Source organism: Dunckerocampus dactyliophorus, chromosome 2 (assembly GCF_027744805.1).
Source record: "Dunckerocampus dactyliophorus isolate RoL2022-P2 chromosome 2, RoL_Ddac_1.1, whole genome shotgun sequence".
Taxonomy (NCBI): Eukaryota; Metazoa; Chordata; class Actinopteri; order Syngnathiformes; family Syngnathidae; genus Dunckerocampus; species Dunckerocampus dactyliophorus.
The window spans coordinates 4,756,570-4,769,261 of NC_072820.1; the positions used below are offsets into that span (position 1 = coordinate 4,756,570).

A 12,692-nucleotide genomic window follows, 5' to 3' on the forward strand; every position below is an offset into this window, starting at 1 on the left:
TGAGGCCTGTCCAGCACAAACCACATCGACCAAAACAAGAAGCGTTCATGGTATCCGTATATTGTTGTCCCGTATTAATAAGTTATTGACTAAAACAGCTGATATAAATAGCCTTTTTTTTTAAAGTACGCAATGGTGACGTCACTTCTGCGGTACCGGACAGGGCTGAGTCTCTGCAGGATCATCCGACCAGACCTGACACTCCTTTTCATCATCACACACGCATCCGAACACGCAACACTTGCTTGTTGTGTTAATAACAACACAGACTGGTCAGGAGCATCATGGGTAACGTGCAGGTAGGCAAACATCCACTGACGTAATAATCTCAATTCTAATGAAGTGTGCTCGTCGTTTTGGATTTCTGAGTACTTTTTGTAACGAAAGTGTCTGTCAAATGTCTTGTTCGTTGTTTGGGGGCTAGTTGTGTCCCATTTCAGGAGTTTTGCACGCCCCTTCCTTTTAAAAACGCACTTTTTACACCTGGGCTGGCGAGCTTGTCAGCTGTGGATGTATTTAAATTCAAAGGAAAATAATAATAATAATAATAATAAACGCAACAGTAGGTTTTATTCAGCTTTCAAATCTTTGAAGTAGTCCTTTTTTTTCAAAACAATTTTTGCACAATTCAAAGGTGGAGGCAGGCAGCAGTAATAATGTGGAAAGTGTAATCGATAATGCTGCATTGTATGGAGAGAGGGAGGACGCTCTCAGCCATGACACAGCAACGTTGTGCACAACAAAATGGCCTGCATGTCACACCCAGGACCTCCACTCCCAAACCTCCTCTTGTTTCATTGGGGATGATAAATTACTCATTAGAAACGCTTTGTGGCAACGCGCGGGACGCAGTGTTTGCGCTTTAGCAGCTTGAATTAGTACGATAAGCCAATAATTGCAATATGAGCGTCTCGTTATGGGGTAAAACCACTTCCAGCGTCAATGGCAAAGCAAACTTTTACAGTCAAAAATGATGAACAAATGTTGAGTTAACTGCTTAGTGCAGCCTGGGGGCCATTTGCGACCCGCGGTTCATTTCTAGAAATAAAGTTAAACAACAAGAAAGAAAAAAAAAACTACTGAATTGGGAATAAATTGAGCAAAAAGGCACAATGTCAGAAAAATGCCAAAAATGTCAACACAAAACATGTTTTTCTAGGTTTACAATCAAGGCTACGTTTACTCTGCATCTGTCTGTGCACATTGGTTCTAGCGTGGAATGAACAGAGTGAGTGGGCTCATCTCATTCAGCCTCTTTGTGGAGGCAGGGCTACTAGCTGCTACCCTACTACCTAGCAGCTTCGTGAGCCAGCATACACGTGGATGACGGCACAAAAGCGAATGCGAGTATTTCGGTTTTAAACAAAGGAACACGGTGAGTTCATGAACACCGACGACTGACACGGACAGTTTTCTCAACTGGGGAAAAAAAGCTACAGATGGAGGTGCTCAGGCAACGGAGCCTTCGTCCCGATAGTCAACGTGTACTGAGGCGTTCGGTTGGTAAGTATAAACAAAGGGGCGCACCCACAGACAGCGTCGCTGGCTACTTTGCAAAAACATACATACAGGCAACTTCTGTGTCAAGTTAATTTTTCATACAGGTACACCGTACACTATACTTGAGTACCATCCAGTTGTTCAAATGTGAATTACACCTTTTCATGAAAATGTATGAAAAAAAAAATTATCCCCAAAAAATTGCCGATAAAATCGAATATCGACAATAATTTGTAGCACAATCATCGACCACCAAAATTTGTTATCGTGACAGGCCAAGCCAGGAGTTATTTCTTAAATTCAGTCGTGTTTCTCACCACAAGTCTCTGCTTTTCTTTTGATCACGGCTCCAAAATAACCCAAAACGGAGCCAAGTAAATTTGCAGGTGCCAGGATTTTGATAAAGAAGGCGGGAAACACTATTGAAGTCAAGAAATAAATCAGGACAAAAACGGGAAGGCGGCGTCTGTGTGGTGTCTCGATGCCACGTCTTCAAGGAAGGTAAAAGTTAGCGGCACACGATAATTATGGAGCCAATATGAGGGAATTATGACATTATACCAATAAATCCGATAACATGAACTCATTCAATACCAAAGACGTACTTATTCTTATACACAAGGTGGCAGAAGTGCATTTGATAATCTTTGATGACCTTTTCCATGTATTTGGACAGCAAGGAGGAAGTGGGAGAGCGTGGAGGAGTGTAGCGTTACGCATTGCAGGGAAATTGTAACGCATGCGCACGCGCGCACACGTCAACACACACACAGTTTAGTTCCAAATGTGAAATTGTAAATAGCTCATGGTGTTATATTTGTAAATAAATTGTTATTTTGATGTAAAACAACCCCTTTTTTGTGTCGTTTATGTTGTGGTGTAGTCGTTTAGATATTTGAGCTGCCATAAAAGCAAAACGTGTGTCAAAATGAAAGCTTGAAGTGTATTTTTGCACAAAAATCAGTTTTTCTCCCTTTTTTTTGTTGGGATCTAATATTTTCCCGAAACTTACCTATGTTCTACTGCTGCTTACTACAGAACAGGAAACGCTAGAAACCTTGCAGGGTCCACTGCAAGATTAAAAGGAGCCTTAAATGTTCATTTATCCTTTTCGTTCGCCATTTATATGCATTTAGAATTGTTTTATGCATGTAAAAGTACAATTCTAAACGTGTTTTGTGTTCATATTTGTGAGACTTGTGGCGTAACTGTGTTAGTTAGCAAAGAACTACAGAGTCAACGGCTGATGACATCATAGACAGGCGCCGGAGCTGATTTGCAGTTCCTGTTTCCGTGGGACCTTTTCTGATAAAAAAATAAATACATTTAGAACACAGTTGGACTCATGCAGTGTATTAATAACACAACAAGACATATTGTATGCGAACACGAAAATGTACGCAAACCAAGGCAAAATTTGACTGCACATTTTCCACGTTAACCGAAAAACACGGGGAATACCCTGAATATGTACACTAATATCCCTAAGTCAACTTCTTACCCTTTTTTGTAGGAGTACAACCATTCATTCACTACGTCGATGCATCGCTTTATAATCCGATGATTCTGTGTTCAGCAAGTTTCCCTTCCTGACGACATTTACTGATGTAACACCGTTTAAAAGGCAATCAGTCGATAGAATCGATACTCGGAAATAAAGCATTAGGATTTAAGTATGGCAGGCTTTTGTTTTTTTAGCACTTCTAATGATGAAGACGTCTGTACGCCTCCAGACGGTCGTTTACGGTCCAGTAGCAGGGACGCTTAGTGACGTCATCATCCAGCCTGGCGTGTCCAGGTCACAACACGGATGTGCGCTGCCAAACGTCTGTCACTCGTGTATTCTTGCTCGAGGGAGACGGGTTTAAAGTGTGGTGGAGAGCGCTGTGTTTAGTCTGCACGGGTGTAGAGGGGCGTGGTCACGTGGGCACAGGTGGGTGTTCACGCTCACATACGAGGAAGCAATAAATGGCGCACGCTTGCTAATAAACCCACCACAGCACGCTATCCCGTTCGGTGTCTCTGTTAAGCGGCAAAGGGCGCAAGGAGGCCGCTAGTTGACTTGCTAGTTGCTGCACCGTTCTTTCAAACGGCTGCTCTGATCAGGTGAGAACGTTTCACTACCTAATTGACGATACCATACCACATTCCCTTTGCGCCCTAAGGTGAGGGCATTAATCATTAGAACCTGATCCCCTTACAAAAAGCAACGGGCATCTAGGAAACTTCACCTGCACCTCCAGTATTCATTTCACAGTCACGCCGGTTGAATTTTTGGCTAAGAGGATACCGAATCGATTTAAAGTTACTGAATCGTCCTGGCATCGTACGCGTTTTGCGTTTATGAATGAGGGAGAACAGGTAGTACCTGATCTCTTTGTGGTGGTTCTGTTGGGACCAACCCTTCTTTTATTCTAACAACAGTCCAAATAATACTATGAGACCAAGAAATAAGTTTAGCAATTGAATCTTCTGTTGGCGTGAATGCAAAGCAAGCGCAATGCCAGTGCTCGGGAGAAAGACCGCTCTTGCGAACTAGAAGCCGTCGGTCAGTTCCTCCGGATTTGAAATGTTTCCTCGAACAGTCCAAGTAAAAAATGAATGCATGGGACACACTGTGTCTTATGTCGGAGAGAGCAAGTACAGCAGTAACATTTGACTGCCATGTCTGTTTTTACTCTCCAGCCCACCATCGTCCCATTTGAGGACTTTGATACGACAACGGACATAAAGGCTATTAGACAAGCGTGCAAAGGTTTAGGTGAGTATGTTCATCTTCTTACTTTATTTCGGTCAAGGCTTTCTGGTTACGCGTCGGAACATAAAACAAAGCTCAGTCATTTCACGCAGGTGAAGCTTGGTCGTCGTTTGCTCTTGTTTCACACAACCAGAAATGTACACACTCATTTGCACCTTCACTGGAAATACTGGTTTGTCAAGCGGGGAAGGGAGGGGAGGAAACATTAGTGGAGCCCCGAGGACGTGACCGGTGCCTCTTTTTTGTGCCCATTTCCAAATAGTTAGTCAGGAAACATCCTATTTTAGTTATCGGACATTTATGTAGATAGAAAATAACGCTAAATATAGCAACTCTTCTTTAATGACATCATCTTACGAGTGTATCGCCACCAGAAAGAGTGTTTTCTCTTGTGTTTTACTTGTTGTGACTCGACTACGACTGTCTTTTGACAAGATGTGATGCCCGGAACACAACTTTGACCGACTCTGACATGAACCTACGACAGCGGATGTCCAGCGATTGGAGACCGTCGGCATCAACATTGCAGAAAAGTGTAGTTGTTTTGGGATTTATACACTGCAAAAACAGCCATACTTGAAAGCAGCCCGAATGATATTAAAAATGAGACAACTTCTTTTATTTCTAGCAAAAAATTCAGCCAATGCGGTAAGCAAAAGTTGCTTGGCTAGAATTCTTAGGACGAGAATCTTTTCCCCGTGACCTTTAAGACAAGAATGAGTCCTAAAATAGCTCGATTTAGGTAAAATGCTCTTATTAAAAGGTAAGAAGCAAGCCAAATGCTCTTATAAGATTCTTAAATTGAGACCAAATTTGCTTTTATGAGGCTAGATTTAAGCAAAAATGTTTTCACATATTCTAGATGTCAATATTGCAGGAAAGTGTGTTTTTGTGTGTGATTTAGTTGTTGTAACTCTATGTTCAGTCCTATAAAGCAAGCCGAGATGTGATGCCACATAACGGAACATAACCTCGATGACTTCAATTGACTCTTGATGCGTTTATTCCCCAGGCACCGATGAGGAGGCCATTATTCAAATACTGGCCAATCGCTCTGCAGCGCAACGTCTGGAGATCAAGCAGGCTTATTTTGAAAAGTATGATGATGTAAGTATCCGCCCGCCTTTTTTCCCTCGCTTCCTGCCTGTCGGCAATCTGGCGCGTCTCTCTTTTTTGAGGAGTTGGAGGAGGTCCTGAAAAAGGAGCTGACTGGTAACTTGGAGAGCGCCATCGTGGCCATGTTGGACCCCCCCAGCGTGTACTTCGCCAAGGAGCTGAGGAAGGCCATGAAGGGGGCGGGCACGGACGAAGCGGTGCTGGTTGAGATCCTGTGCACGGCTGCCAATGAGGTCTGCCAATATTCTTGTATGTTCCCATTTGTTAAAGTGGCTTCCCTCAACTTGCTCTTTTTGTGTTTTCGATCAGGACGTCATTGCCTACAAGGAGGCCTACGCCCAGGGTAGGTTCTGTTTTTGGCTGAGTCATCATAAAAATACCACAGACACCTTCAAAATTGTTGCCATGGTGACCCTGCACACAATAACTACAACACACGGATGATGCGAGTATGGAAATAAACACGAATATGCATGCAAAACAATACCATTTCATACCAGTGTGTCACCCGCAAGGTATGCTGGGTAACACCCTTTTGGGGAAGTGTACATGTGGGCTCCCCGGCATGCCTAGTGGGTTATAAATGACCATAAAATAGTATTGTTTTGTATTTATATATAACATTTATTTTGGGACCTGCCTAGTCCGTGTGGTACTTTTACTTTTTGTGTAGTTTTTGGTTGCACCGTGAGCGAGGTAGGCATTTGGATTGAATGAAAAAAACAATACGGTTATGTGAACAGTCATCGCTCGCCACTTCGGTGTTCGAATTTCACAGCTTCGCTCTCTCGCAGTTTTACAAAAATATATTCATGAATAAATCATGCCGATTCGTGGTTGGATACGGCCTATTTTTAGGAAAAATATATACCTATTTAAACAAATGTTACCTATTATTTGCCCGGGTTAGGTGTTTAAGCATAAAAATGGCAAAATGAACTAAAATACAAATATAAGGCATGCAGAAGACGCATTCAAAGATGTTGTGATGATGTGTGTGCTACTGTGTAGTTCTATACTCGTCACTCGGTGTCACAAATGTTACTGTAATGTTCGGTGAGACACACAAGCACCAGCAGGTTTGAATTATCTCACAACAGGCACAATAATCATTAATAAAAACACCGGCTACTGTTAGGGCCGTAATGAAGCTAAAACTCAACTCTGAACCCCTGACATCACTTCCTGTTCGTCCCTCACTCAGCTCCCCATAGCGCCGAAACACATTTACAGCAACGCAGACGAGCACGAATCTTATTTATGTCTTATTTACTCGTATTATGTCAACTATAATGGCTAATATGAGTGTAAAGGTGAATTAAAGGTATGAATTAAAGGTGTAAAGGTAAAAAGTGAATTTCCCCACTGTGGGATAAATAAAGTACAAATACAAAGGTGACTATAGGGGTGTTACCGTGTGTCTAGAGGGCTCTAATAATGTTAAAACCCGTATTTAGAAGGTTGTAAACAGGTTTTCTATGCTCTAACTACCAAAATATTGTATTTATAAATAAGGAATCTTAATCGTAATTAATTAACCGTGATAAATGAGGGATTACTGTACAACAGTGATACACTTTCACTAGAATCAAATATATTGAACCCGGTAAATATGAACTTTTTGTTTAAAGTAATGACTTTGCAGTGCACGAACGTGACCTGGAGGCCGATGTAGAGGATGACACCAGTGGAGATGTGAGGAACCTTCTCATCTCTCTGTTGCAGGTAAGCTTTTGATTCACCTGATCAAGGACCATTGAGTAAATGAATCATTAGTACGGATGGTGCATTTTTGTGTGTGCTTGTGTTCGCCTACTGAGATGTTTAGCAACACACGGCGCCATTGTTATGCCTGCATACCATCTCCATCCCTCTCATCGCCCCCACCCTTTTCCTTCCCCTTGAAAGAAACCACAAACACAACAAAGCCTTGTGACTTCCTACTATATCCTATGAATGTGTTGCAGATGAGTATGATCCCATCAAATATGCGAGGATATTTGTGTAATCCATCGCGTCGGCCTTTCTCCCCCTTGCTAAATCTCTTTATCTTCATCATCAAACCTGTCTACAGGCCAGCAGAGACGAGGGCTACGAGGTGGACGAGGGTTTGGCCGAACAGGACGCCACGTCTTTGTTTGAGGTACTTTCTCAGATGTGATGTGGAGCGCAGAGTTAATTGCTCATCTGATTTTATGTCTGCAAAAGCACCATTTTAATGTTAAGTGTTTGGTCACGTGAGCCCAACCTGAACCTCCGATGTGCCATGATGCTGGTTGACGTACATTCGATTAGATTGACCTCAATAATCCCCTCGGGATATTAAGATTCCAATAGCAGCAACATCGTACGTATGCAGTATAAAAGACGGGTTGTGTGTTCTGTGGTCTTCATCACACTTTTCTCCTTTGCCCTTCTGCAAAGGCAGCACATAAAAAAGAACACAAAACTGGCATAGAAAAGCACACTTGTGGAATGAATCAGTAAGCCGACACCTCACATGACATCGCACATGACGGTAGTTGCTCCAGGTGGTGAAGATGGCTTCACGGAGGGCATCCACCGTCTGGAACTGATGTCCATTTTAGGAAACTTCCCTTGCCGTCCATCCCCAAATGTTGTAAATTGGATTTAGATCAGGGGAACACGCAGGGTGGTCCAGAAGAGTGAGCTTATTCCTCGGGAAGTCCTTCGTGAGGCGGGCATTGTGAAGTTCAGCGTCGTCCTGTTGAAAAAGTCAGTCATCACCACACAGACGAGGTCCGCCAGTCATGAGGGACGCCCCCTGCAACATCTTCACATAACCAGCTTCCGTTTGACGCCCCTGCACAACCTGAAGCTCCATTGTTCCATTGAAGGAAAAAGCACCCCAGATCATAATGGCGCCCCCTCCACTGTGCCGTGTGGAAAACATCTCAGGTGGGATCTCCTTGTCATGCCGGTAACGCTGGTAGCCATCAGGACCGTCAAGGTTCCATTCTTTATCATCAGAGAGAAGAAAAAATGAAAAAAGGTACAACAAATAGAAATGGCAGCGCCACTAAAAAGCTACTAATACAAAAATCACTACTAAGCTAGTAGGCAGGAAGTACTAATAGAAAAGGCCCAACAAAAAGTCACTGCTACATAAACTAGAGCAGGAAAAGGTCACAATAGCGGAACCCAAAACAGCTGAAACAAGGCGGGCAGGTACTCTTGACAATAGTACAAAACTAAAAGCCAGAAAGCGAGGCGAGGGTAGCAAACAACACAAGGTGAGCGTGTGGAGCATGACGGTGCAATCTGGCACCGGTGTGCTGGCGCTGCAGCGCTAATAAGGAGATGCTAATGAGGCACAGGTGTGACTGGAAAGCTCCGCCTGCTGCAGGGAGATGGTGCACTGAAATGACATGGCGGCAGGCGGCAGCAGAGCGACAACACAGAACATAACAGAAGCCACATTTTTGCCAAGATTTAGTCTTTTAAAGGCTGTGGTCTTAAACTTTTGATGTAATAGGCTTGTTTGCAATAAATTGCTTTTTTGACTCACTCCCATTTCTTCTTTGTCCATTTTGAAACTCTACTTAGAGCCTCCTTAAGATCCAACAGTGCAAAATGTAAATTCTTGCCATTTTTCAACCGGTCATAAAATGTTGATCATTTTGCTGCAAGCAGGTTTTGAGCACCTGAAAATGAGCGCATTACTGTTTACTTAGCTTCAAACAGTTTTCAGCCAAATGGTGTGTTTACATCTTTCCTGCAAATTGGAACCAGATCGGACTGAAAGGTTTCCTGCTCTTATTTATTTGTAACCCACAGGCTGGAGAAGGCACGTTTGGCACGGACGAGTCCACCTTCAGCCACATCTTGGCACACAGGAACTACATGCAGCTTCAGGCCACTTTTAAGGCCTATGAGGCGGTAAGTAGTGTTCATTCTGTGAGGACGCACTGGTTGGCATCCTTACTTTATGTCCATCTTGATTCATTCAACTTTGTCTTGAAGCTTTCAGGGACAGATATTTTGGATACAATTGACTCAGAGGCCACAGGAACTCTAAAGGACTGTTACGTCACTCTAGGTATGCAACGAAAGGATTTCCCACAACACTAACCTGCAAATACAAACTTTTGGTAAAAACAAAAATGTTTCGTCTGAAAATAGAAGAAAACACATCCCATTCGCTCCAAGTGTCCCGCGTACACGTACACGTACACTGTTTACGCATTTATGCTTTTACGCTTCACGCTTTTTTTTGTCAAGCGTAGAGATTGCACACTTTTTATGAGACGCAAAAGTTCACTTGGCTACAGAAGCACGAGCATCGACAGCCGATCCGGCCTCAAAACTTGCATTGAGTTAAACACAACAGACTTTTTTTTTGGGCGTATCAATTACTTGTTTTTTTTTAACCATGATAGAAACTACTATAAAGTGCGGCTGGGGGGCCATTTGCAGCCCGTGGCACATTCTAAAAATACAATAAACAAGAAAATGAAAATCCATCCATCTTCTACCACTTATCCGAGGCCGGGCTGCGGGGGCGGCGGCCTAAGCAGGGAAACCCAGACTTCCCTTTCCCCCGGCACTTCATCCAGCTCCTCCCGGCAGACCCCGAGGCGTTCCCAGGCCAGGTGAGAGACATAGTCTCTCCAACGTGTCCTGGGTCTTCCCCGAGGCCTCCTGCCGGCGGGACGTGCCCTGAACACCTCCCCGGGGAGGCGTCCGGTAGGCATCTTGACCAGATGCCCAAACCACCTCATCTGGCTCCTCTCAATGCGGAGGAGCAGCGGTTCTACTAGGTAGGGGTAGAAACTAGGATCCGGATCCGGTAAATCTCTTCACCACAGTGGACCACCAAAAAAAAAAAAAAAGCAGTAATTTTATGAGAATAAAGTTTAAATGTGAAGAGCATAAATTAATGATATTATGAGAAAGAAGTCATAATATAATGAGGAAGAAACAATAATAACAATCTAATTATTAAAATAAACAATGAAATAATAATCAAAATTCAAATCTAATTCATTAAAGTGAAAGTTGAAATATTAAAGGAAAACAGACGCTATTTTCTAAAGTCATCATATTATGTAGAAACAAAACAAAAAGCAAAGTTGCAATTTTTTGGAATTTTAGGTTGGGGAAAAAGTTCTAATATTACGACAATCAAGTCCAAATATTATAGGAATGAGGTCATAACGATACGGGGAAAAGAAAATGTAAATGTTGCAATATTTGTAAAATGAAAAAAACTACAAGAGGAATGGGGAAATGAGCAAAGGAAAAAAAAGTAATAAAGGAAGAATGTTAGGCGAATAAAATGCCTTTTCAAAAAGCATCACAAAGCTAACATGGCTGCTTTTTCTTGAAATATACAGTAAATCTACACGAGCTGGTTTACGAAATGTAAAATATCAAAGTGGCCGTCCATCCTTTGATTTTTCGGTATGTGGCCCTCGATAGAAAAAGTTTGGACACCCCTGGTATAATAGAACACCACCTCACATTCGCACCCATGCACATGTCCAGCGTGTAATGACCTAACATGCGTCTTTTTGGAATGTGGGAGGAAGCCAGATGTTCCAGCTGAGGTTGACGTTTTACAGGAGATATTTACCAAATATTTGTGCCCTAATTGAGTGAATGTGTGTGTGCTATAGTAAGGTGTGCCAAGAACCCCCAGCTTTACTTCGCCCGGCGTCTTAACGCTGCTATGAAAGGACTCGGTACGGATGAGGACACTCTCATCCGCATCATTGTGGGTCGCTCTGAGGTGAGTGCGCACGTGTTTTGTTTTTTTTTTAATATCAGAAGACGTCCTTTCTTGTTAGCATCCTATTAGCTAGCTAACAAATTGGCAACGGGAAGTCAGCTATGTCGCCCGCCTATGATGTCATCAGCGGTTGACCCTCAAATGTTAACACAAAACACGTGTAAATTTATAAAAATGGGGAATAAAAGGGTTAAATGAACATTTGAGGTTACTTTTACCTTCACTGAAGACGGGACTGTTCCCAAAGACACAATGTGGCAGCGAGACACCACACGGACACCAACTTTTTAGTTTTAGTAATAATAAGAACACAGTGGACATCAGTTCCAGTTTTGGTTCTATGGTTGTCATCACATCCTTTTTGTTGTCAGCGGTACTCTTCTAAAACAAAAACACACCAAAAGAAACTACAAACTCTGGGTTTTCTTGCTGCTTTATTTTTTATATATTTATTCCCCCAATAAGTAAATATACGACTGCTTGGATGTTGTATGTTTTTACTTGGTTTTATGTTTTATGGTGGAAAAACAACAACGAATGAAATCCCGGCAAAAACTGAGCTCTTTTCTGTGCCGACGGCAACTTTACCAACCAGATCGACCTGGAGACGGTGAAGGACATGTACCTGGAGAAGTACGACGTCACCCTAAAAGACGCCCTGGATTCGGAGTGCGGCGGCGACTTCAAGCGTCTCCTGCTGGAGATCTTGCACTGAAACACTTTTCTTCTTTCCTGGCCTTATTTATCCTCCTCTCTACCTCCTGCAAGCACTCCATCAATGTATTTCACTACTTACTCGCTATCCTTGCTGTCATGTACTCCTAATTAGGTGTCTGTCCACTATGTCTCTAATGTCTCTGCAGCATGGACCAAAAAGCAAAATGTTAACTGCCGTTGAGAGTTTTTCCAAGATGATTCTATTCAGTGGAAACTTTCTTACTGCCGTAGTTCTGTGTAAACGCATACACATACTGTACATGCAGTCACTGGCTTTTAGCATGCAAACTCACTCATACATAATTGCATTTCTCCTCCAGTTGGCATTTCAGACACATGGCATTGCTTCACTGTTTTGCTGTTTGATCCTTTCATTTGATTTGCCTCAAAGATGCCTTTCCTATACTGTAGTATGCAAATGATTTACAGCTGCAACACTCAACACGTAAGTGCCGAAAGACCATCGTCATACCAGACAATTACTGTAATCAGACTGTTTTAATGTGTGGGGGTTTTTAACGACACTTACCAAACTGTATTGTTTTGGTCATGGATTCACTGTACTGGACAAACGGCTGCTCACACGTCGCAGTTATCACGCTTATGTAACAGTGGAGATGACGTGTGCATTTAGGACAGTTTGCTTGTACGAGGCTTGAATGTTGCTGAAAGCCCACTGATGTTTTTTTTTTTTTTTCATGTAACAATTGTGTGCTTTGTAAAGCTAAGATGATAGTGGCTGCTGTAATAGACTCATTTAATGGACTACTAGACTACATAAAGACTACATATTGATGCAAGAAGTGCTATACACATGCAAAGAAAATAAAAACTTAATAGCTGAAGGGA

General features: G+C 42.6%; 1 protein-coding gene across 2 annotated transcripts; it reads left to right on the forward strand.

Moving 5' to 3' along the window:
- Positions 1-12,692, forward strand: LOC129174679 (annexin A13-like). Of its 2 annotated transcripts, none has more exons than XM_054766484.1 (12): positions 1-50; positions 127-299; positions 4,186-4,261; positions 5,271-5,365; positions 5,440-5,607; positions 5,684-5,717; positions 7,020-7,099; positions 7,449-7,517; positions 9,173-9,274; positions 9,359-9,434; positions 11,014-11,126; positions 11,722-12,692. In XM_054766484.1, exons 2-12 carry the CDS (start codon positions 285-287, stop codon positions 11,839-11,841), a joined length of 948 nt encoding a protein of 315 aa, XP_054622459.1. In that variant the 5' UTR covers positions 1-50; positions 127-284; the 3' UTR covers positions 11,842-12,692. The 2 variants fall into 2 exon arrangements, with proteins under 2 accessions (XP_054622459.1, XP_054622455.1); XM_054766480.1 differs by having other exon boundaries at positions 6-50; positions 5,437-5,607.